This window comes from Equus przewalskii, chromosome 4, assembly GCF_037783145.1.
Source record: "Equus przewalskii isolate Varuska chromosome 4, EquPr2, whole genome shotgun sequence".
Lineage (NCBI taxonomy): Eukaryota > Metazoa > Chordata > Mammalia > Perissodactyla > Equidae > Equus > Equus przewalskii.
This window is the reverse complement of record NC_091834.1, coordinates 91290784-91314985: the sequence shown is the minus strand read 5'-3', so window position 1 is coordinate 91314985 and position 24202 is coordinate 91290784. Positions and strand designations below refer to the sequence as shown.

Sequence of the window (24202 nt, the reverse complement as noted above, 5' to 3'; positions counted from 1 at the left end):
CATTTATTCTTCCATGTTTGCTGCTCACAAACCCCTGCTTCTTTTTCCACCTGGCAAAGTGACATGATCGTGTGATATTACTGGGCTGTGTGAAAACCCATGATCATATCAAGCATCAAGCAGTTGCCTAGAAACCATCATGAAAACAGGATTAGGTAAAGCATTTTTTCTATATTACAGCTGCCTTCTGATTAAGACGTGATGTTAGAGATAGCTAAGTGTGTACTCTTTCATGGCCTCAAAACACATGTAAGTGAAGAAAGAATTTTTCAACAGTGATAAAATGATTTCTCCGTCATCGCACTTCCAAATGGTTATCACCCACCCAAATCGCCCCTCCACCACAGCCCTACGCACACCTCCCTTTCAGGAGGGTCCTGTGTTGCGGATTGTTGGCCCTTTATAAAGAACATTGACACAGACCAACAGCGCATCTTAGACACTGTTGTTCATGCATCAGTCCCTCGGCCCTCAGCCAGACCGGAGTGTGCGTAGAGAAGTTGGAAGGCATTTGCAGTAATTTGGTCACGAAGAAGGAATGTGTTATGTGGAGTAGCAATTAATCAGCTAAGTGATAAGCAGGTTTTCAACAAAACACCACCAGGGGCGTATCCCACTTTAAATCTACTGCGGTGAGTTAGAGAGAACGAAATCTCTAACTCTGAACGCTCTTGTCTCCCAGGAAATAAATCTTGATGGAGTCAAGGGATGTCGAGAAGTATAAATTGAAAGGACTTATTAAATGATTGATGTATTCCTAAACTCCTCCTGGAAGAAGATAGATAGGTAAATAAATGATCATGGCAGGTTTGGGGTCAAAGGAGAAAAAGGAATCAGGAAAACCTAAGGGTTAGTAAGTTAGCAAATATTTATTGAGCTCCTGCTATCTGCCAGTTGGCCCTTCTAGGTGTGGTAGGGGGTGGGGTGCGATGAGGTGGCTTTGGAACAATGAGCAAGATGGACAGTGTATTCTAGCGAGGGGGCAGAGGTCAGGCCATAAAGGCTGGAACAGATAAATAAATAATTTCAGATAATGATAAATGCCATGAAGATGGTCTGTGACTACAGCAGGAGGCATAGGCACTGTCTTTCGGGGGTGACGTTTGAGTGGAGGGGCTGAGAATCTGAGGGACTGGGAGCCATGTCCTCTCAGAGTGGGGCAGTGGAGCAGGAGGCTGACTGTACGTAGTGAATAGTAGAAATCAAAGCAAGAAGAGAACCTTCAGTGTTGTTAGAGGACAAGTCAGATCCGTATTAAGGAAGATCATTTTCAAGTTCTCAGAAAAGTGAACCTGACTGCACCAGGCCTCCAGATCGTTTTAATTACCTTTGGGGGGATTGCCTAACATAGTATTAGTCATAGAATTGACAATAAGGACTTTGGTATTTTTCTCACAGATATTGATGGTAGGAGTTATTTTGCATTTAAAATTTTATTTTTAAACCATGAAAATAACATATTACCAAACTTGGAGAAATAAGAAAAAAATCTTCTATGATGCCACTACCCTAGAGGCACTATTATCTCTTTTGTGTATTCCCTCCCAGTCGTTTTCATGTGTGTGGTTTTAGATAGTTAATAGGTACCCCTTTAAATGCATAGCAGTCATTTCCCCACACTGCCTCAAATTTATATTCTGTACTTACAACTTTTAATGACTACAGTCCATTCTGATTTTGAGGGTAGTTATGCACTATATTTTCATTTTCATTATATATACATTTTCATCAACTGGTAGATATGTAGTCTTGTTTTATGTGTATTTCTGTTTAAAGACACCTTGTTTAATATATTTTGTTGATTTGTGAGCATTGAACTAACTAATGCAGTATCCCTGTTACTCATGCCTGAATAAAGCTTGTGTAACACATGTCTTTTTGCCATAGGGCACATCACAGCTTTCTTGTGCTTAGAAACACTAGCCAGCACTTCAGCCGTGTACTTGGGGGCCATTTTTTTTTTCCTTGAGGAAGATTAGCCCTGAACTAACATCTGCCGCCAATCCTCCTCTTTTTGCTGAGGGAGACTGAGCTAACATCCGTGCCCATCTTCCTCTACTTTATATGTGGGATGCCTGCCACAGCATAGCTTGATAAGCGGTGCATAGGTCTGCACCCAGGATCTGAATCGGCGAACCTGGGAAGTGGAACGTGTGAACTTAACCACTGTGCCAACGGGCTGGCCTACTTGAGGGCCATTTTAAACAGCAAAATCACCAACAAAAAAGAACAAAAATGTGAAAAATGTGACACTCTGTAGACCACTTGCTTACAGCATGAGAGTTAAAACAAGAAGGCAGAGCGTTGCCCTGTTCAGCCTCAGCTGAAAATGTGCACTTCAAGAAACTCAAACTTCTGCCGCTCTGAGCATGTTTGTGAATGACTCTGAAAGCACAACAAATATTGATTTTGGAGTTACAAATAAATTTTAGCAAGCAGGCAAATTTGCAAATATGGAAGCGACAAGTAACGAGGATCAGCTGTATGCTATTCTGCCTGGCTATGCCACAGTTAACTGAACCATAAATGGCTCACTTTGGAACAGGACACAGACATGCTTCTATTCTGGTGTTTGTGGAACCTCCATAATCCTCTTCACTCCCCACCCCAAACAAACCAAATCCTGAAAACAGCACTACTAGGGAATAGCTCAGAAGCACGGAGTAGGGAAAAATTGCCCTCTGTGTCTCTCTAGGGGACAATGTAGTAATACCACCCTCCATTTTTGAGGGCTTTTGCATTGGCAGAGGTCTTTGATGTGGTCTATGTAATTTGATCTTTACAATGAACCAGTGAGGGAGATAGAATTGTTACCTTCATTTTCCCAGAAACAGACACAAATGTGAATTGATGGCAAGTGTACCTAACCTAACCTGTCTTTCTGAAATGACTGTCAGGCATTTTGTCCTCAGCAGAGGCCTTGAGAGTGAATCTTGGTCCTTTCTCTGACCAGTTCCTGCTTGGTGAGAATAGATATCCCATTGGAAATCACAGTACCTGTCATGTGGCCCACAGGTGCACAGTAGTATCCACCTGCATTTTCACCATGGAGGATCAAGAGGGATATGGTGGAGTAGAAAGAGTGTGAAGAATTGATTTTGATTTCCTGGCTCTGCCCCTTCCTCAGCTTTGCAACTTTGGGCAAGTTGTAAAACGTCTCTGAGCTTGCAGTTTTGCATTGGCAGAATGGGTATAATTATATTACCTAACTCATACATTTGTTGTGAAGATTTAATGAAATAATATATTTGGCCATTTTTCTCATTGTGCCTCTGATGGTAAGAACTATATTGACAAGGAGTTTATCTATTGATCCTTAGAGAAAATCAATAAATAATCTTGACAGTCACCTGTGTTTCCTAGTAACTCTGCCTGGAGAGTACCACCCTCAAAAGCACCATTGTTGAATAAACAGTGTGCATTGGCTTCTGCATCAATGCATGTCTAAGTTAATGTCACGATTTAGTTTTAATCTTCCATAACACATCATTTTCTCCTAGCATAAGAAACATAAATCTTTCAAAATAAATATTAATGAAGTCCCCCTTAGATTTTTTTCCTAATCTTGATTGGGATGCTGATAAGCTGTATGTACGTGTTGGCTGTTGAATGAAGTGTTCAATAGGCTTGCTACATATGACAGACCCAGGTCAAATAAGTGGTGTGGGAAGAGGCTAGAGCAACACCATGCCCGTTTTCTTGATGGGAAAAGTGAAGTATAAGAAGATGACTTGCACAATAAGATCTCCAGACTAGGTAAAGCTTTCCCAAGCAGCCAACCTTTGAATTACTAGCCTCAGGGGAGTGTGAAAAGATCCCCTTTCTCCTGATAATTTTGCAATTAAATGAGAAGATGTGGGTCCTTAATAAAATGTTCTAGATCCAGTTTACATCTATACAATACAATTTCCAGCGTGTCCTTTTTAAATATCTGTGTGACATTAGGAGAGGAAACTCAACTGCTGGAGTGCTCTTATAAAGTCACCATAAACTTCACAGTGGCAGGGATGATGGGGTCAGCAATCGAAATGCTAAACTCCAGGTCCAAGTGGCTATTTCTTCCTGAACTTTGATAACTGGTATCTGCTTGAGAGAAAACAACGTTTGGTTTTTGCTGGCTTGGCCTTAGAGATTACCCTGACACTAGTGATCTCTGGACCCTGAGGTAAACTATAGGCTCATTTCCCAACTAGATAGAGGGGTACCTTCATATACTATAACTTGTTTGGGATTTGTCCCATTCTTGTGTGAATGTCCCATTATGTTTCCGAGAACACATGCACAGCCCTCCTTAAGGTTGGGATGGGGTAACAAACTGACATGGGCAATTCCTGGTGATTATGCTGGTTTTCATTGTCATCACCGGAACTCATTTGAATGGCCACTTGTTCATTACGTTGTGTGGGTCACAGAACAAAGGCAACAAAAAGCATCGACATGCCTCCTAGGAGCTTGCAGTCTAAGACAATACATGGATGGAGATGGTCAGCTTATTTTCATGAGGCTGTTTTTCAGTAAAACATTAATATTCATGCTGGTAGATTCAGTGGGAACATTCAAACGAGGGAATCCTTGTATTGAGCCCAGAACACATTTGGATGGCCGAGAGGACAGCCTTAGAGATTAATATTTCCCTCTACTGATTCACGTTGGCCAAGGTGAATCAGTATTCTAATTCCTTCTGTCACTTGCAGTGGGTATCTGCAAATAAACAGTCTAATAGTGAGAAGTCTAGTAGGGAGATGGACCTTAGGCACTGAGATTCTATTACGTTTGTTTTCTCCCGATTTTATAGAGTGTAGTTATCGGAGATAGAGAAGCTGCAGGTAAGTTTTGGTCCACACCCTGGTGCTCCTTTGACTACCAGCTACATGAAGCTTAGGCACTCGCTGAGAAATATAGGTTGACCATGAATTAAGTTTCAGAATAATGTAGTACCAGCCTCAATAATGGACTAGCAGGCGTGTTTTAAAGATTTTTCTTTTTTTTTTTTTCCTTTTTCTCCCCAAAGCCCCCCAGTACATAGTTGTATATTCTTCATTGTGGGTCCTTCTAGTTGTGGCGTGTGGGACGCTGCCTCAGCGTGGTTTGATGAGCAGTGCCGTGTCTGCGCCCAGGATTCGAACCAACGAAACACTGGGCGGCCTGCAGCGGAGTGCGCGAACTTAGCCACTCGGCCATGGGGCCAGCCTCTAGCAGGTGTGTTTTAAGCAGTCCTAGTAGGCCTTGAGCTGCATGACGGTATCTGTGTATCTCTAGAATTCAGCACAGTTGCCTCTACACCTAGTGAATTCTTAATATAGCTTAGGTGAATTGAAGCCAAAGAGATCAGAAAACGAGAGTAAGACACAGGAGCACAGAGGCCTAAAGGCAGTGAGTGAAGCAGAAGTGTTGTCTTGTAAGGTCCCAGTATGAGGCATGGGAGAGGAGTTGTTAAGGTCAGATGAGGAAGGGCCTTGTTCATCCATGGAGCCAGAAACCGGAGTGAGAGGACCTGGGAGGGAGGCTCCAGAGCTAGTAAGGTGCCAAGTCAAATGCAAGTCGGGCCAGAGGGAGCCTGGCACAGTTGTACACCTCCTGCAAGACAGTGCTGGGAAAGGAAGCGGATGTGGAGACGACTATTCCAGGAGCCACACCAGCCAAGCCAGGCTCTGACTAGCCTTTAGTTAAGTTAGAGCAAGAAATGTGTCCTGTGTAAATCTGTCTACTCCTTTCATTTCAAAAATTCTTCCCCCTTCCTCCCCTCAGTTTTCTTGTAAAAGTTTCTTAAAAGACAAAATCAACTTGGTCTTGGCCAGTCTATCAGGAAAAACGTTTCTCCGAACCTAGATCTGTGATCCAGGAGGCCAGGTATGAAGTCACAGCCACCGTCTCAGCCCGACTTCCCAGAAGAAGTGAACAGAGGGAGGTGAGGCACAGCATCAGAGTCAAGAACCAGGGGTGGAGCATCTCAGACAAGGTGAGGGAGGGGCAGTGCCTCCCTCTCCAGTTTGATGCCGACTCCAAGGATCATGGAGTCTTCAGCCCTCACATTTGTCCTCAGGATTCTTTTTTTCTTCCACATAAACATCCTCAGAAGATGGGCAAGAAGAGGAGTGTGGGCAAGGGAGTGGACAAATATGTGGCCGGTCGGTAGGTGTATTAGCTTTTCTATTGCTATGTAACAAATTCTCACAATCTTAGTGACTTAAAACGGCAGTGTGTGTCATCTCACAGTTTCCCTGGATCAGGAGTCTGGCACGGCTTAGCTGGGTCCTCTGCTCAGGGTCTCGCTCCCCAAGCTGAAGTCAGGTGCCACTTGGGACTGCAGTACCTTCTGAGCTCGGGGTCCTCTTTCAGCTTCATGTGGTGGTTAGCAGAATTCAGTTTCTCACGTCTGTAGATCTCTTGGTGGCCTGCTTCTTCCAGGCCAGCAGGAGACTCTCTCTGACTGCTAGACCTTCTTTGAAAGGGCTCACCTGATTACATCAGACCCACTAGGATGATCTCCCTTTCGATGAACTCAGAGTCAACTGAATTGGGACCTTAATTATGTCTGCAAAATTATCTTCACCGGGGCCAGCCCTGTGGCTTAGTGGTTAAGTTTGCGTGCTCCGCTTTGGCGACCTGGGGTTCGTCAGTTGGGATCCTGGGTGCAGACGTATACACCGCTTCATGCTGTGGTGGTATCCCACAAAGAAGAACCAGAATGACCTACAACTAGGATATATAACTATGTATTGGGGCTTTGGGGAGAGGAAAAAAAAAAAAAGGAACATAGGCAACAGATCTTAGCTCAGGGCCAATCTTCCTCACCAAAAAGCATACTTAAAAAAAAAATTACCTTCACCATAATGTAACCTGGGACTCAAAGGAGCACCGTCAATCATATCCCTAGGTCATACAGGCCATACTCAAGGGCAATCTTACAGAGTCTGTCCACCAGGGAGCAGGAATCTTGGGGTCATCCTAGAATTCGGCCTTCTACAGTGGGTAAGAGAGAGTGAGCGGCCAGTGCTTTTCTATTCCCTCCATGTTGTAGACTGTAATTTGGGAAGGGGAAAGACGGATTGGAGAGCAGGATCAAAGATGCTATTTTAGATTTTTTTTGGCTGGTGGCCCCAAGTCCTGAGAGAACAGAAACTACCACTAAATAACAATCTAAGGGTACAACCTTAATTGTTGTGGCTCAGGGTGGAAATTTTGATTTATAAAAGAAAACGTGTTGTTGCTCAGCCAATTGCTGGGAGATGTTTCAGGGCCCACCCTGGTGAGGAGAGGGTGAATCAAGAGGAGCTCATTTCCAGTGTTTGTGATTCTATCGCACGCAGAGTTTCTGACTGAAGCCGTTTTTGAAGACAGACCTGGCCCGTTCACTTGCAGGTAACCATGCTAGTTGGAGAAAGGTCCAGTTGTTGTGGGTCCTAATTGCTGTCAACACAGAGGACAAAGTTAGAGAGATTTCTGTCCATTTAACATTTAAAGTGTCAGAGGAAAAGTGGGTTGTTATTGTCCTGCAAAGTGGTCCTTTAAGCCTGTGCCTGCCAATGGGTTATTTTTTATCAGGAGCGAAATATAGACTATCCATCTTCTGGGCAGAAAATGTTGACTCTAGTCATGCTCACTATGCTTTGTTCCCCGAGGACTATTTAAAACAGGTCTCGCTTGATTCGATTAAATGGAGTCTGTTTTTAAAAAACAAATGCTTTTTCCCCCTGTTATCAACTCATAGGTTTCCATTTTAGAAAATACAGATAAGAAGAATAAAAAAGTACATCTGTTACACTGTGCAGAAGTCCTGTCAATGTTTTGTCAGATATCCTTTCATATATTTCTATATTATAGTGTTTATAGACAATTCTCTACGTTATAACTGAAAATACGGGGAATTCAGTTTTTGTAATATGTTTTCACTTTGATATATATTGTGAACATTTTGTTGTGATATATATGGCAGCATTTATTAACAAACAGCTTTTGACAACAACGTTTTTAATAGCTGCTTACTTAGATATACTGTAATTTATTGAAACAATCTTATCTGGGCTATTTGAAGTTTCAGCTAGACAGATAGATGGTACTATCAAGTCAGGCTTATCTGACTCCGAATAGTAAATCTTTCTCGGTGATTGTGATCCCATTGTTTTCCCTCAGTGCTGACCTCATTTTTCTTCCCTTGTTGGGAGCGCTAACGTCGGCAGTACAGTGCTTGCTGCTTGCAAAGGCAAAACTTGTGCTTTATGTTTACTTTTCCCCTGGTCTGTTCCCAAGGCTACGTGTAGAGTTTTTAAATACTTCTTTTGTGAGCCAGAAGCCCTAATAAACAAACCACTTTGTTGAGACTGGAGTGTGAGCACTGGCACAGTTTACTAATTTTACTGCACGTTGCAGACATCACGAGTCAGTGAGGTGGTCCAGCTGCACCTTCCTTCTCCTCACGGACTCTGTGTACAGCTTTGTTGAGTTGCTGTTTTTCTTTCCCCTTTCCTTCTAAATGGGCTGCTGGTGGCGAAAGTCTGTTTAAACAAAGGTGGGGAAAGGATCAGTTTATTACAAGCCCAGACTTTAAAAGTTAGCTAGAAGTTTAACCTATTGGAAACCTGAGCTTTGCAAATGTTGAGAGTGTTAGGACGAATGGGAAAAAGGGCAGTCAGATATTGGTGGGTCGTTAGGCAGTGGACGGAATACAATTCAATGACTCAGACGGTCATCAAGAGAATTTTTTGACATAGTGCCACATTTCACAGAAATAATGAAAACAGGCCCATGGAAAGAACCATAATTAACATATAGATTCCTCATGATCCAGCAGAGTCTACATATTGAAAGTTAGCCTCTTTTGCTTTTAGAAATATATGGTAGCATTTTGAGTTGTCATGATGGGGAGGGGAAGCTAGCATTTGGTGTTCAGGGGCTCTGTTCAGGACAATCCCAATCAGTGGAGACCCTTTCTACCTAAAATACCAACATGGTCTGGTTGAGAACCTCTAACTACTTCACAACTTTTGGTTTCGTCTAAGGAATGGAGCAGAAAACATGAAACTATGGCCATGAATTTTTCTGGGGCTTCCTAGAAATTGTCTTGTCCTCTCTCTCTCCCTCGTTTCTCAGAAAGGTCCTGCATAGCTAAGGCTGGAAAGCTATTGGTCCACGTAAGGGCGTGTGGGTCAGGGGAAAGCACTTTTTAGTTCTGATATTTCTCTCCATCTATACTTGGTCTGCAAAAGTTGAGTCACTTTTTCTGTTAAAAGCCTGTCTGGTTGTTTGTCTCACAGACCAGCTGTTTAAAGGCGGAAATCAGCCAGTACCATCCAGCTGTTAACTCAGCCATCCCCAGGGGAACTAATTCTTTGCCAAAATAGGCTCAGAAAAGACCAGAGAGAGGGAGTTGCAGGGAATAATGACTCAGGCTTAAGATTTGTTTTCAGGCTATTTTATTCCCCTAGGTGAGTGGAAGCAGAGGCCACCTACATCATAACTGGTCTCAGAATGTCAGAGCTTCAGGGAGCCTGGGAGACCAGCTGTCCTACTCTTTTATTTTATAGTCTAAGGAAGGAGGCCCAGAGAGGTTAAATGACTTGCCTGAGGTCACAGAGCCAGGTTGTGACAGAGCTAAGTCTAAATCCAAACCTTTGATTCCAAACACAGCATTCTTTCTACTACACCAGTAGCTACCCTTTTGACTTCTTATATTATTTATTAATAAGCTTTGCTGACTTTCTTTCCAAAATATTCCCCCACCCCCACCAAGGCATTGCATTGTTATTACTTCAAACCTTATGTAATTTCTGAGACCATTGGCTTCACGGGTCCTGGAAAAGAATCTTTTGTGACCAGAAGGCAAATGCTTGCTCTTCATCATGCAGTAAGCATCCACCACTGACCAATCATGAAAAAAATGTAGAAGCATTGTTCTACATTGTCTTTTGGGAGAAAAATACTCAGTTCAGCTGTTTGGTAACAAGTTCTAACGCTGTGTTTGCACGTGTTTGCCAGAGGGACTGCAGAATGTCTTCCGTTTGCTTGTTCTCTGAGATCACTAGATTCCGTTTATGGGCTTTCTTAGAAAGAGAATATTATGGCCTCTTTTCTTCACCTTCCTTGGACACTCTCCAACTCTTCCAAGGTCCAATGAAGAGAAAGGGCAGGGCTGTGGCTTGACGACAGGGACTATCCTGTGGGCCAGAGCACTTAGAGAGATACCTTTTGGAGCATGGCACTCCACTTCCAGGATAAGACTTGAGAACCTGAAAATATCCATCTTTTGGGAAAAATTTGGCTGCTGCTTAGAATCAGAGAAAGGAATCTTGAGCATGTCCAGGACATTTTCTCACAACCAAGTTGTTCCATTTTCCTCCCTTTCTGCTGGGCTCTGTCATGGGCTCTCAGTTGCCCACTGGGTGAGCATCTCATTCTTCTTACTAAGGCTTACTTTGGGTTTTCTGGCCTTTTTTTGCTCATCAGTGTCACCAAAGGGGGAACTTGATAATCTAGCTTGGCTGTGCCCAGTTCTCTTATAAAAGTTGGAGCGAGAGGTTTGCATAGCAATTCTGATTGCTGCTTAAAAGGAAAGGGCACGGAAGAAGCATATGGATGTGATAAAGTGTTGTTGACTTTGGAAGGGTGACCTCTGGAGGAGCTGGAGGAATGGGAGAGGTGTTTGAGATTGGAGCCATAGGCCTGGTTTTCAGTGGGGAAAAGGAAGATTTATCAACTATGAATTGACAAATTGAACACTGAGCCTCTTAGTAAGCAAATGGTCGAACTAGAGTCTAGTATATCACCAAGGATAAATGGTATTTAATGAGCCTCATAATTTTTTATTGTCTTAATAGGCTAATAGATCAGAGAAATGCTTAATAAATTGTCCCAATTTCAACAAGACATGAAGTAATAACAGCAATGAAACAGCTAACATTTATTGAGCTCTTATTAGTGAAAGGAACTGTTCTCAGTGAAAAAACATCAAATTTTGCTTCTTTTGGGGGGTGTGTGGTTTGGCATCTCTTAACTTTAGGTTCTTCATTTAAAATAATGGAGCCTGCCTTTCCAATCTCTCTTGTTTCTAGTAAGTGGACTGGAATTATTGGCTCAGCTTGGAGCGGGCAGTGGTGGTGGGGTGGGGGGGGGCAATAGAGAGCTAACCAGTGGTTTTTCACTCTCCACTGTCCCAAGATAAGCTATCTTGTCTTTTTTTTTTTTTGCTGAGGAAGATTTACCCTGAGCTAACACCTGTTACCAATCTTCCTCTTTTTTTGCTTGCAAAAGGTTAGCCCTGAACTAACATCTGTACCAATCTTCCTCCACTTTATATGTGGGTCACCACCACAGCATGGCTGACAAGTGGTGGAGGTCCACACCCAGGATGTGAATGCGTGAACCTGGGCTGCCAAAACAGAGCATGCCGTACTTAACCACTATGCCACGGGGCAGGCCCCAGGATATCCTGTCTTGACCAGACTGTTGAGCTCTTGGATTCTAGTAGCACTTGGAGATAGAACAGGGTTCATTTCCTCAGCTGGTTGGGTTTCATAAGAGGAAAGAATATGTGGGAGCAGACAGCCAACACATACCACTGCTCCCAGTATTTGCCATTGCTAACTGGCTAGTCAAGGTGGAGGTAAGAAATAACTACATGGATGACTGTGAAGTAGCTTTCATGTTCCTACTCCCCTAATGGTTCTCAGCCAATTTTCACTTACTGTAGAACCATATTATATCTGGCTCAGACTACTGATGAATTCATTTTGTCTTCATGACAATTTTGACAGGCAGATTGTATTTTTCCCAGTTTCAAATGGAGTAGACAGCATGAGTGATTGGCTCAAGTTTATTGCTAATCATTACAGAACTGATCTAGAAGATATGTCTTCTGACTCATGACTCCAGTGCATAAAACACTCCTTTAGATGGTTAAGATCCTCTGGTATGTTTCAGCAGGCCAGCATTCCAGAGAGGTGGAACATGCATGCGAGATCTGACAGAGCAAGAATCTAAGTGGCTTTAAGCCAGAACCTTCCTGGGTCTCCCAGTTTGACAACCTATGGGATTCCTGTTGCTCTTATCTGGGGGTGGTGAAGGGGTGCCTCCTGGCAGTGAGTCATTCCCTGGACATTTAAACAAGGCAGATAGCACCCTGTACTTCTGAAGCACTTTCTCTTCTGCCTGGTGCTCTAGGAATGAGATTATCTCAGTAATTCTTACAACATATCAGGCTCATAAATAAACGATACGTTTTGAGGGACTGTGCCATTTTTTTTTTCCTGAAAACTTTATGACTCCTTTAATTTTTCAAACCTGACATCTTTGGCATGGGATCTTGACTTGGAGACAGAATTGTCCTATTACAAAACATCTGTCCTATTCAGAGAATCCATGGAGGAAATGTCTGGAACCCTCGTTAGTCATCCTTTTGGTGATCCTCATGTTTAGTGACTGTCCTTCTTGTTACAGAATCTGCAGTGTAAAGAGGTGAACCCTCAAGTCTTTGATTTCGTGTACTACCCCGGACCTCAGTGTCCTCAAATTAGAACGATAGGTTGGCCCAGATGATTCCCAACATTTCTGCAAGCTTCATCAGCCTGAGATTGGGAGCCTGTTAGCACAACGAGACGTTTTTCTGGAATGGCAAAATACCAGATTTTAGTTATTTTAGAGTGGGACCCAAGACGGTACAAACAATGAATATCTTAGCTTTTGCCTTCAGGGAAGGGTATGCGCGAATGCCCTGAGTATCTCCTCCTGGAGTAAAGACTGAAATGTTGATATGGAAGGCGTGTGGTGGGGGAGGACTGGGGTCGCTTTCCATTTAAGAGTGGAAGGAATCTGAGAGGAGAAGGTTATGTTTGTAGAGGGGGCAGGCGTCCCAGTGAGAAGAGACTGACCAAACGGCCCCTGAATTTACTTATAGAAAGAGAACATACAAGGGCTGAAAACTGCAAATTGCAGATAAAGGACAGAAGGAGGAGTGTCAACAGAGGATAAAACATCAATTAGGAAGAACCTCTTCAAGGAATTTAACTGGGAGGTGCTGAATAAGAAATTTAAATTGATTTTAATTCTAATTGGCAGGAGTTTGGACTTAGATTGAATTATCTAATTATTGGAGAGTTTTAAGAATGAGAAGGTTAAAAGCAAACATTTTGTTGCTCTTGGCATGTAGGATAGATCAGACAGAAAGCTCTGCTGGATTGAGGGTGTGGGGAAGATTCTGGACTTAGGGATCAAAGTGAAGAAAAAGGGATGAGGGAAGAATCATTTGTCAAGATGTCTGCCTCTCAACATCCCGGGTCCCTGTGACCCTCCCCTTACAGATGGAGAGAACGCATGGTGTATTCTGTACTGCCTCAGCCTTGAATGCTTGGCTTGATCATGATTTTGAAGGGCTTTTATTTGTTGGGAGATTCAGCTGTCTGTTGCGGCTGAAGGAAGAGGCAAGAGAAGTACTCCCGGGATGGTTTGAGTTTCTCAAAACAAATCAAAGAGGACTACTCCACCTCATATGGATTATATGTTATTTCTGGAGCAGCTCTGCCTGCTTTAAAGGACCCTAAGGATTTCCTCCCGTGATATGAGGAGATTGGCCTAACCTCAGGCCCAAATTACCAGTCAAAAAGTATGTGGCAATCAGGAGTCTGGTTGCTGAGTTCTCTGTGCTAGTGATCGGGAGGCAGCAGGCTATGCTGAAAGTACGCGGGAATGGGAGCCGGAAACCAGGAATCCTGCCCTACTCACTCTACTCCACAATCTCCTTCTCCACCCTCTGGATAATCCTTGGTCTTGTCAAGATGAGATACAGTAATGATGTAGAAGTGTTTTGTCATATGTAGAACTCTATGTGTTGAACATGGAAGATGATATTATAATATTTTCATATCATTTTTATTCATTTGGGGACTGGTTGGATACCATTAAGCCAGAGAAGGGGCCTTCTACCAGGCTAAGGCTAGTTTGGGTTCAGAAAGAACTAAGAAGTGCATTTTGGGACATTTGCAGCTATATATATATATATATATATATATATATGTATATGCCAAGAAGTAGGCATATTGAATTTCTTTGTGCCAGCTAACTCTGAATCTCTTAGCTCTCCTTTGCCAGCAGGAGCCACCCACGGGGTGTTTCTCCCTTCATCTCATTAATTAATTTGTTTGTATAGAATGAAACGATGAATTTTTTCGCATCAAATATTAAGCTAAGAAGAAGTGCTATAGAGCATTCAGGATTAGATTGCATTTGGAGACAGTGTATTGTTACTTGTTTTAATGATGAAAAATTATGTGTTTAAAAGGCATCAGTATTGGTGTATCTCTCTTGAAGCAAATATCATATGTAAAAATTCATTTTGCATAATGAATGAATTAGGGTGACTTTTTTTACAACAAATAGAGTATACCCTACCAATAGAGTCATAATAGGATTCCTTTAAATAAGCATCTTCCAATGCCTTTAGAATTTGATCAACCTATTTCACGTACTTCTTTTACAAAGAAATGCACATCTGGATACTACAAACCTATGTATGTATGTTTTGGAATAGGGCTCTTTAAAAAACAATTTCTGCTACAGCTTGTGAAATTTCAGTGAAGCATCTATCACTTCACCGAAAAAAACGAAAACAAAAAAACCCCTAAAACTTCTTGTGTAATAAGAGAGTGCTAAGGCTCAAGCCCAGATTTCTTTATTTAGAGAAATGTGTAATGTACTTAAATTTTGGTACCAGAAAACTATTGGGTGCTCATGAAATTTCACTGTAATAGGGTTTGACTCACGAGCCATTTTGTTTTTCTTGTGACTTTGACAAAGTTGCCTTTTTTCCTCCTCGTAGGCATCTGGCCATTTTCTCTCTGGTATGTGCACAGGGCGTGTGCACAGGGCAAGAGCAGCTCAGGTCTAAGGTGCAGCCTCTTGAAGGTGGGCGCCTGGGAGAGGGGAGCTGGGAAGACAACTCCTCCCTCCTCCCTCCCCCTTCCTCCCTCCCCCCTCCTCCCCTCCCTCCTGCCTCCCTCCCCCTTTCTTCCTTCTCTCTCCCTCCTGTGCAATACTGGCAAAAATGTTTTCCTGGAGGGAAAGCTTGGTTTCTAAAGTGAATTTGAGATGTGCCCACCAAACTAGTTCTCGGCATTTCTTTGAGGCTTTGGGGGTTGTCATCTTGCCGCCCCCTGCCCCGCATCCAGTGCATCTATGGCTCAATCGTTGGAGCATTCTGTGCCCTGGGCAAGGCTACTAGCTGCGATATTTCAGTAAAACCTGTCTTCCGCTGTGAGCCTTCAGCCAGCGGCGGGCAGCAGGCCTGGAGGAGAGCATCTTTGTTGGGTGCAGATGGAGCTGGACAGGCCTCGCACCCGGGCTTCTTGCAGGCGGCAGGCGCGGCGGCATCTGCTTTGGGCACCAACGGTTCCCTCCTGGGCCCCGGCTGCTTTGTGCCCCTGGCAGGGGAACAGGGCAAAGCTAACAAACCCAAGAAGCAGAAAAAAGGCATTTTCTCTCTTCCTTTTCTAAGTTGAAAAGCTTTGGTAGCTCCATTTTATACTGTCTGCAACATTTTAGAAAATTATAGGGTATTAGGGCCAAGTAGGTTGTTAGCAATGACCTATAACTATTGGTGTGTTGTCACTGTTCGCTCTGCTGGGGGTGTTGAACTGGGTCCATGGCCTCCTCCTTCTCTCCCTCTCCCTCCCCAGCCCCCTCTCCTTTTTCCTCCCCCTCCCCGTCCCCCATACCTCTCTCTTCCCATCCCTGGACAGGCTTCAGGGGTTGGGTGAGCTGCCTGGAATCTCCCGCCTTGTTTGTATGTAGTGCCTGTGGGCAGTTTTCAGGCAGGAAGTTTTCGTTAGATTCCCCAAAGGGTCCACAAGTCAAAAAAAAGGTGAAAACTACTGATCAAGTCCAAAGTCCCCTCCATCTCTCTTCCCCCACATGCACACACACACACACACACACACACACACGGACACACACACACGAATTTTACAGACAAGGTGGAGTTTTACAAGAAGAGGTAGAGGACAACCAGTGGAGTGCAGGGCTGGGACTCGAACTCCCGGCCTTGCTCTGGTGCAGCACTGTTCAGGTAGCTCCAGCACGAAGGTGCCTGTTGGGCCCACCTTAGGAGGGCAAAGCTACTTTAGAGCTGCTCTGTGAGCACGTCAGATTGATTTACTGTTTGACTAGGATCTTGTACAATGATAATAGATGGAAACCCGGGATAGTTTTTGAGCACAGATGGTCTGTGATCTGTGGTAGGCTCAGAGGAGGTGGGTAAAAATGTTTACATTTGGGTTACAGAGTTTATAAGGTCTAATGATAAAAGATTTAAGTAAGTTGGCAATGAAAGGAACATCAAAGAAGAGTAAAAATGAGTGAAATTAAGAGATACTTATTCAAAGGGAAGTGAAAGATCGATTCGAGCTGTGTCTGTCTAGGATGACTGTAAAGGAAATAGATTTGTTCTGTCTCAGGTAGTTTCCTGATGGATAGAGAGGGAAATGAAAGGATATTCTAGGAAAAACAGTGTGAGAAGCCAGTGCGCAAGCAGAAAATGACATTGTAGGGGGCTGGCCCCATGGCGTAGCAGTTAAGTGTGTGCACCTTGCTTCGGTGGCCTGGGGTTCACAGGTTCGGATCCGAGGTGCGGACCTAGCACTGCTTGTCAAGCCATGCTGTGGCAGCGTGCCACATAAAGTAGAGTAAGATTGGCACAGCTGCTAGCTCAGGGCCAATCTTCTTCACACACACACAAAAAAAAAGGAAAGAAAGGAAGAAAACACCAACATTTTATTGTTTTAATTTTGACAGGGTTTTTTGTTGTTGTTGTTGTTGTTTTTTTTTTAAAGATTTTATTTTTTCCTTTTTCTCCCCAAAGCCCCCCGGTACATAGTTGTGTATTCTTCGTTGTGCGTTCTTCTAGTTGTGGCATGTGGGACGCTGCCTCAGCGTGGTCTGATGAGCAGTGCCATGTCCGCGCCCAGGATTCGAACTAACGAAACACTGGGCCGCCTGCAGCGGAGCGCGCGAACTTAACCACTCGGCCACGGGGCCAGCCCCAGGGTTTTGTTTTTTTAAAGAGCTTTTTAAAAAATTGATTGCTATGCCAGTGAAGTGTTAGGTGCATTACATGCATTATTTATTGTTACCTTCACTTTCCAGGGGGAACAAACTGAAATTTAGAGAACTGAATGATCTTGCTCAGGCGTGCACAGCCAGGAGCCAGGATTCAAATTCAGGCCTGCCTGGCTCCAAAGCTGCATGGCCACAATGTCATATGGAGACTCTTAGAGTCAGGATGAAAGCATCACGTATTAGAATAAAGGGAGACAAGACTTTACAGGACGATTGGGGTCACGTTGGAGGATATTAAATGCTGCGTCTTTAGATAATGGGGAGACGAGACCTTGGCGTGGATTCTTAAAGGAAGCTACTAAGGGTCTTCACTGAGGTGGATGAGGAACATTCATGTCTTGAGTCAGAGGTTTAAGCCGGTCAAGAGGTTTCCTCTAACCCAGAGATTCTGTGATGTTACTTTGAACTCTTGGGTAGAACCATGCGCTAAGGGCAAGTAAATATCTCCATCCTTATTGCTGATGTCCCACAGAAGTGATACCAGGAGCCTCTCCATCCAACAACCCCCTGGCGTGTTTGTACACTTTGAATGTGGAAGACTGTGTGTCCATAGTGGAGGAGTGGATGGGCTGTCAATGAGATGTTTCTTTTTAAACTCCAGTCTTCACTACGTGTCAGCTTTAGAGGCTGACCTAAATGAGGCAGGGTGCTCTAGTAGAGACTGCATGGGCTTTGGAACTGGTTAGCCTTGGGATGGAATCTCAATTCCACCTTTTGTCAGTTGTGCAACCCAGACTGTGGGCAATGTACCTAACAAACTGAGCCCCCAGTTTTCTCACCTATAAATAGGGACATGTCCACCTTAGAGGAAAGCACCTCACTCATTTTCTCAAAGTCCACTATGTTAAGCACTTCGTCCATCAGATGAGCCCAGCACCTGACCCTATCAACATCGTCATCAATCGTCAGCATCGGCATCCTGGTTTTACACTTGTTAGAACTTCTCCATGCCATTGGACTGTGAAGCTCAAATACCTCTTTTCAAGGAGAAACAATGTGGGGAAAGTTCAGTCAACTTGAAATAAGATGACCCTAGATCAAGGCCAGCTCAAACAGTAGGTGACTGAGATCTTGGACAATGGATTTAAAACCACCTTCACAGGATTATTATGAGCACTGATTGAGGGGAAAGCTAGAAAAGTACTTTGTAAACACATAAAGCTTGACTAAACTGTTAGGCCGAGTGGCAAAATGCTATTCTGCTATATCTTTGAAAGAATTCAACTAAAATTTCATAAGCCTTGGGTTCACATGAGTAGTCCTTTGCTAACATGTGTGCAGGATCCAGAAAGGCTCCCTCTTTGAGGCTCACTTTGCTGCTTTCTCTGTTTTTTTGCCTCCAAGGCCATGTGCCCCTCTCTCACTGGCTGGCGTTGATGATGGGCTGATTCTGGCCTGGTCCCTGCACCGGCAGTGGAATGTTGACCTGTCTGCTGAGCCCTGGAGCCCACGGCTGCCAAGGAGACCCAGCTGGAGCCAATTTGTTGGGCTGAGTCACAGTGTCTGGTTGGGACAAGTTGGGCACTTGAATCATAAGTGTCTCCCCGGGACCTACTCAGTGCTCAGTACTTTGCTAAGTTCCTAGGTGTGGGTGGTGGTGAGGCACAGTTGGTCCCTTCTTCTGAGGAGTTTCTTTTTCTAGAGGAAAGGTTGCCATAAGGTGCTTGATAACAACTCTTGAGTTCTTTAGGACTCCCTATCATTTAGGACTAAGTTCTTTGGTAACGTGATAATTACTACAAAATCCAAAGTTGGGGGAGTTCAGGGACGGTTTGAGCAGAGTTTAAGAAGGTTTATTATTGGTTATCCAGGGGATGTTCGTGAAAACATTCATTAGTGCTGCTCAGGAGAAAGAAAACATAGTGTCAGCAGAGTACCCCAACTGGCAACTTCCATGGGAAAGCACAGGCAGTCAAGAAGAGCCTTGCTTCACAGAACAGCAGGATTCCAGAGGCTTAGCAGGGCCGGCGCGGCTGGCCGGAGTTGACACTGCAGCTCCAGCGACAGAACTGTAGCTTGCAAATGCGGGTCTGTGAGTTCAACTCTTGCTTTTGCATTGTACATGCTGTTATGTATTTTTCTTTCTGTTACCTCAGTTTTGGTCTCGAAAGGAACTCCGTCAGACACTTGCAGAATATTCACCATCAGGCAAGCAGTAAATTTGTCTTTGGGGAGCTGCTTAGGGAATCACACTCTGACTTCAGGTTATTGTAGAATCAGGAAAGCTGGGTTCTGATCTTATCCTTGCAGCTGTTCTGCTCCTCGCTACACAACGTGTGGTCCATGGTCTAGCAGGATTACCGGGGAGCTGGTTAGAAATGCAGAATCTTGGGCTCACCTAGACACGTGATTCGGCATCTATGTCTTAAGATCCTCAGGTGATTGATATGCACGTAGAAGTTTGAGAAGCGCTGGCCTGAATGCTAAGCTCAAGGAAAGCATAGACTGTTTCTATCTTCTTTTTTATTTTCTATCCCCAATGCCTATTTAAAATTTAGCACATGGTAGCTTCCAAATCCCTAAATCTTTGTCTGATCTTGAACTTATCTGAATGTCTGGGCTCTTTGTAAACTTCTAGGGATTTAATTGTCAAGTGGTGTAGTGAGAGGGATGATGAGTGGAAATGGGCCAACTTTCAGTGGTTCAAAAACTGAAGTGAGTGTTAGAATCACAGTGGTGACGGTGGTTTTAAGATGGATGCCTTTGACCTACTAAGTCAAAATCTCTGAAGGCGAGTCATAGGATTTGTATGTTTTAAAAATTTCCCCTCATGTTCAAAAATGTTTATTAAATATACGTATAATAAAAAAACCTTGAAATGTCCCTCCAGAGGAAATGGATAAATACAATTGAATACAACTCAGAAGTTTAAATTAAGGAAATAGAGCTACATGTATAAACATGAATAAATTTAAAAAAATTTTTTTGAGAGAATAAAGTTGTAGAAGGATGTGTGACATATGGTTCCATTTATTTAAAGTTTAAAAAAATTCATATGTATGTAATTGAAATATACGTATGTAGTAACAATGTGAAGACTTTAATGGGGCTGATAAACACCAAGTTCAGGGTAGTAGTTAACTTTGAGAGGAAAGAAGGGGAATGGATGGGAGCTTGAACAGTCCCTTCATGTTTTATTTCTTAATAAAGAAAGAAAGAGTAAAGAAAAAAATGTTGCAGCTGCAAACATGGAAAAATAAGATTTTTTCCAAAGGAATGACTACGTAACTATTCATGGTACTATTCTCTATAATTTTTCTGAATGCTTAAAATATCTTATTATAAAATGACTGAAATAGAACTCTCCTGGTAATTGTGATGCAGAGTGCTGGCATTTGGGAATTCTTGCCTTAGATGCTCCTAGGGCCCTTTCTGTTCTCAGTGTGTCTGTACACAGAGACGCACCAAACCACCGAACCACCCTCTTGTGTTCTCCTACATGATCGATGCCTAGGAGGACTTGCCCAAGGCCTGTGGCTTCCTTGCATTCTGTATTCTGTCCTGATGAGATGCAGCCCCACCAATCTAACTCTGCTTTAAGGACCTAGCCTACCAGGCGCTCCTCTCTGTTGTCTGCTTCTCTTCTTTATTAGAGGAGAGGCTCTGTCCTACAACTACCCTAATCTTAGAGCTCTGACCTTAGGGTCCCCTCCTGCCTTCCATTCCCAAGCTGCATTCATTTTCATAACACCTTCACTGACACTTCAGTTCAGTGGTAGCACTTAGTTATCCGTGGGAATCCCAAGAGTTTCCATTGCCTACCCCAAGAATCCACATTTGCAGTCAGTTCTCTTATTGCTGTACCTGCTTTCATGACTGCCTTTCTATACCAGAAGTGTCCCTAAAGTTTAATCCATCAGGATGACACCTGTTGGTATATGACTCAGGGAATGTTTAGAAGGAAGAAGTGGCTCTAACAGCTGGTGCCAAAATGGACTTTTAATTTGAATGTTGTTATTATTATTGTTAATATACTCTATAGCAGTGGTTCTAAACCAAGGATGATTTTTGCCCCTAGGGACGTTTGGCAGTGTCTGGAGACATTTTTGTTTTTTTCAAAACTAGGGGAGTGCTTCTGGCATAGAGTGAATAGAGGCCAGGGATGCTGTTAAACATTCTCTCACGCGCGGAACAACTCCACCCCTGTCATAAAGAATTATCCAGTCCAAAATGCCAATAGTGCTGAGGCTGAGAAACCTGCCTTACAGATCCTTAGACCATGAATATCCTCCTGTCAGTGAGAGAGAGTGGACAGGGCTGCAGCTCCTTGAGAGGACCAAGCAATGTAGGAATCCCCGTGAATATATGTACAGACCATTCCTGTATTATCTTAATGGCGTGATGGGGGTTAGGGAGTTGATGGTGTTGGAAATGGAAGATGAGAAGAAATTAAGGAGATTCAGGAAAAGCTGCAGAGGAACAAAGTCCAGGTGGTGGGGAGAGTAGAGGGAAGCTGCCTGTGATGCCTTTGAACTTGGCACCTTGCTATAAATAGCACTCTCATGCAACAGAAATACAGGATAGCTTATTTAAAAATATTCCCAATGCAAAAAGTGGTAGATAGAGTGATGGCCACTAGTGAGTCATGCTAGCCTCTGTCCACACTGGTCTGCAATGGGTTTTGCTGTTCTTCTCATCAAGAGGTGGAGTCTATTTTGGTTTTCTCCCTCTTGGAACATTTCTGCCATCATGTGAGGAATCCCAGCCTGATAAAGCCTCTTTGAGCAAAAGGCCCAGGTGTCCAGCTGTCCAGCCCAGCACAGCTGCCAGCTAACCTTCCAGCTCCCTGTAGCTCTATCAGTGAACTCAGAAGAAATCAGCTCACCACACCCCCCAACCCCAAAGCATGGAGTAGTGAGAAATAATAACTTGTGGTTATTTTAAGCCACTCAATTTTGGGGCGGGTTGCTACACAGCCATAGATAACTGGATATTGTATATTAGTGACTTCATTTAAAGCAGTGCGTGATCTATTTGCCTTAGAATCTGTGTGTAAATATCAGATCATGGTTCAGAGAAACTGAGTTCTTCCTTGTTTGTTTCTTGTAGCACTTCTCAGAACTTCTGGATGAGTTTTCCCAGAACGTCTTGGGTCAGCTCCTGAATGACCCTTTCCTCTCAGAGAAGAGTGTGTCGATGGAGGTGGAGCCATCGCCAACGTCCCCGGCGCCTCTCATCCAGGCTGAGCACAGCTACTCCCTGTGCGAGGAGCCGCGGGCCCAGTCACCATTCACCCACGTTACCACCAGTGACAGCTTCAATGATGGTAAACTCGGAGCAGGGGAGACACCTGGGACCTGGGCACCTGTGACTCTGAGCTCTTTGAGGGTGTGGAGTGTGTGTTATATTGTCGTCAGCACCCACTTTAGCCACACCCCTGCTGTGTGTAAAGCTCTGTGCTTGGGCTGAGGGGAAATGCAGAGAGGCACAGGACACATTTATCTACCCGAGACTGTACTCTGGGAACTTGTAACTGAACGATAGTAATTGCTTTCTTTGACCCTGTGGTTTGGGCAGCACAGCATCCTTTTACAAATCAGGTTGGCCTATTTGATTGATAATTCCAGTGAGTCCATTATTTCAAGAGGTCATGTCATTTTTTATGAGAAAGAATTTTTGTGACCACTCTTCTCCATAGAAGCTCCTTGGGCATCCTCTTAACCCATTTTCAGCATGTTCCGTTGACCCCATGTATATGAGATCTTGGTGAGCATTCCTAGACTTTCTTGTTGGTGACCCTTTTATGCCCACGATCAATGCCATTGGTATGGTATTTGTTAAAGGTCTAGTTTTCCTGGCCTAAGATGTTTTGATCGTTTCTCTATAGACCTTTAATTGGTATATGCTATATCTTCCCAACTCTCTAAGGTATGTATACCTTTTTAGTTTGATTGTCTATGTTTTGTTTTCCTAGAAGTATAACCAGCTGTTTTAATGCCTTTAGTAAGTTTTAAAAACTGTAGTCTCTAATCTTAGTTCAACATATGCCTTCTCCTCAGAAGAGGATGATGTGATAGGAAACAGTCAGTAACTTGACCTCCTCTGGCTTGACCTGGGTATCCTGCCTGACTCCTTATACCACTGTACATATGGCAGCATCTTTTGCAGTGGCTGCCTAGGGAACAATTCCCTCATGTTTCCTCTCGTTAACGGCAAATGCCTGTATCTACTTCTTCAAATAGAGTGTCAGCTTTGTGGGGGATGCATCTTTCAGTTGGGCTTCAGATCTGTTACCAGCCTCTGAAAGAACCAACTTTGGGACCAATAAAATATCATATCTTGGGACAGAAAATGCTATAGGTTTTTTCTTTAGCATCTCAGATACATTATTCCTTTGAGTAGAGGTGCACTGATCAGCAGCCCAGGAAATTTGACCTTATATCCTCAGTGAAGGGAATGCCCCAAATCTGTGAGTGGATTCTTTCTTGGCTGGACCCTGCTGGAGCCTAATTATATGCTCAGATTTTTCCTGGCAAGAGGTTAGGTGCATAATGACTTAATCCTTCTCTGTAGTTTGTCCACTTTCTCTACCTCAGATCAGGAGAGTCGGGTGAGGGCAAGTCTCCTGGGAAGAAACGGAGGGAGCAGAACTAAAACAAAAATTTCAGCTTAGAGAAATTCGTGCAATCCCTGCCTTAGTTTTATTATTTTAAGAGTGGACTCTGTTGTTAGATGAAGTGTTGGGCTAAATGACTTTTAAGATTCCTTCCAATCTTGAGGTTCTGTGTGGATATGATTTCTGTTTCACATTCGTACCTGCCTTTGTTCATGGTTTTCCCCCGTACTCGCTTCACTGCCTTGCCTATATTATTCCTGCAATTCCTTTGATGCCTCTGTTTTCAAGCCCTATTTCCTTTGTGGAAGTCATTTCCAATACCTCTTGTATTAGTTATCTATTGCTGTCTAACAAATCTCCCCAAATTAATGAATTGAAATAATCATCATTTATTACCTCTCATGACTTCTGTGGGTAGGCAGTTCAGGAGTGGCTCACTGGGATGGTTCTGGTTCAGGATCTCTCGTGAGGTTGAAATCAGATTTTGGCTGGGGCTGAGGTCATCTGAAGACTCTTCCAGGGTTAGAAGATCTACTTTCAAGGTTT

At 43.6% G+C, this 24202-nt stretch overlaps 1 protein-coding gene across 3 annotated transcripts in view; it reads left to right on the top strand.

Annotated features, from left to right (window-relative positions):
• Positions 1 to 24202, top strand: part of CREB3L2 (cAMP responsive element binding protein 3 like 2) — a 112387-nt gene that overhangs the window by 42937 nt on the left and 45248 nt on the right. For all 3 annotated transcript variants that reach the window (XM_008539900.2, XM_070617841.1, XM_008539901.2), the window contains exon 2: positions 22150 to 22366. In XM_008539900.2, coding sequence (XP_008538122.2) covers positions 22150 to 22366 — 217 coding nt within the window. The remainder of the gene's footprint in view (positions 1 to 22149; positions 22367 to 24202) is intronic.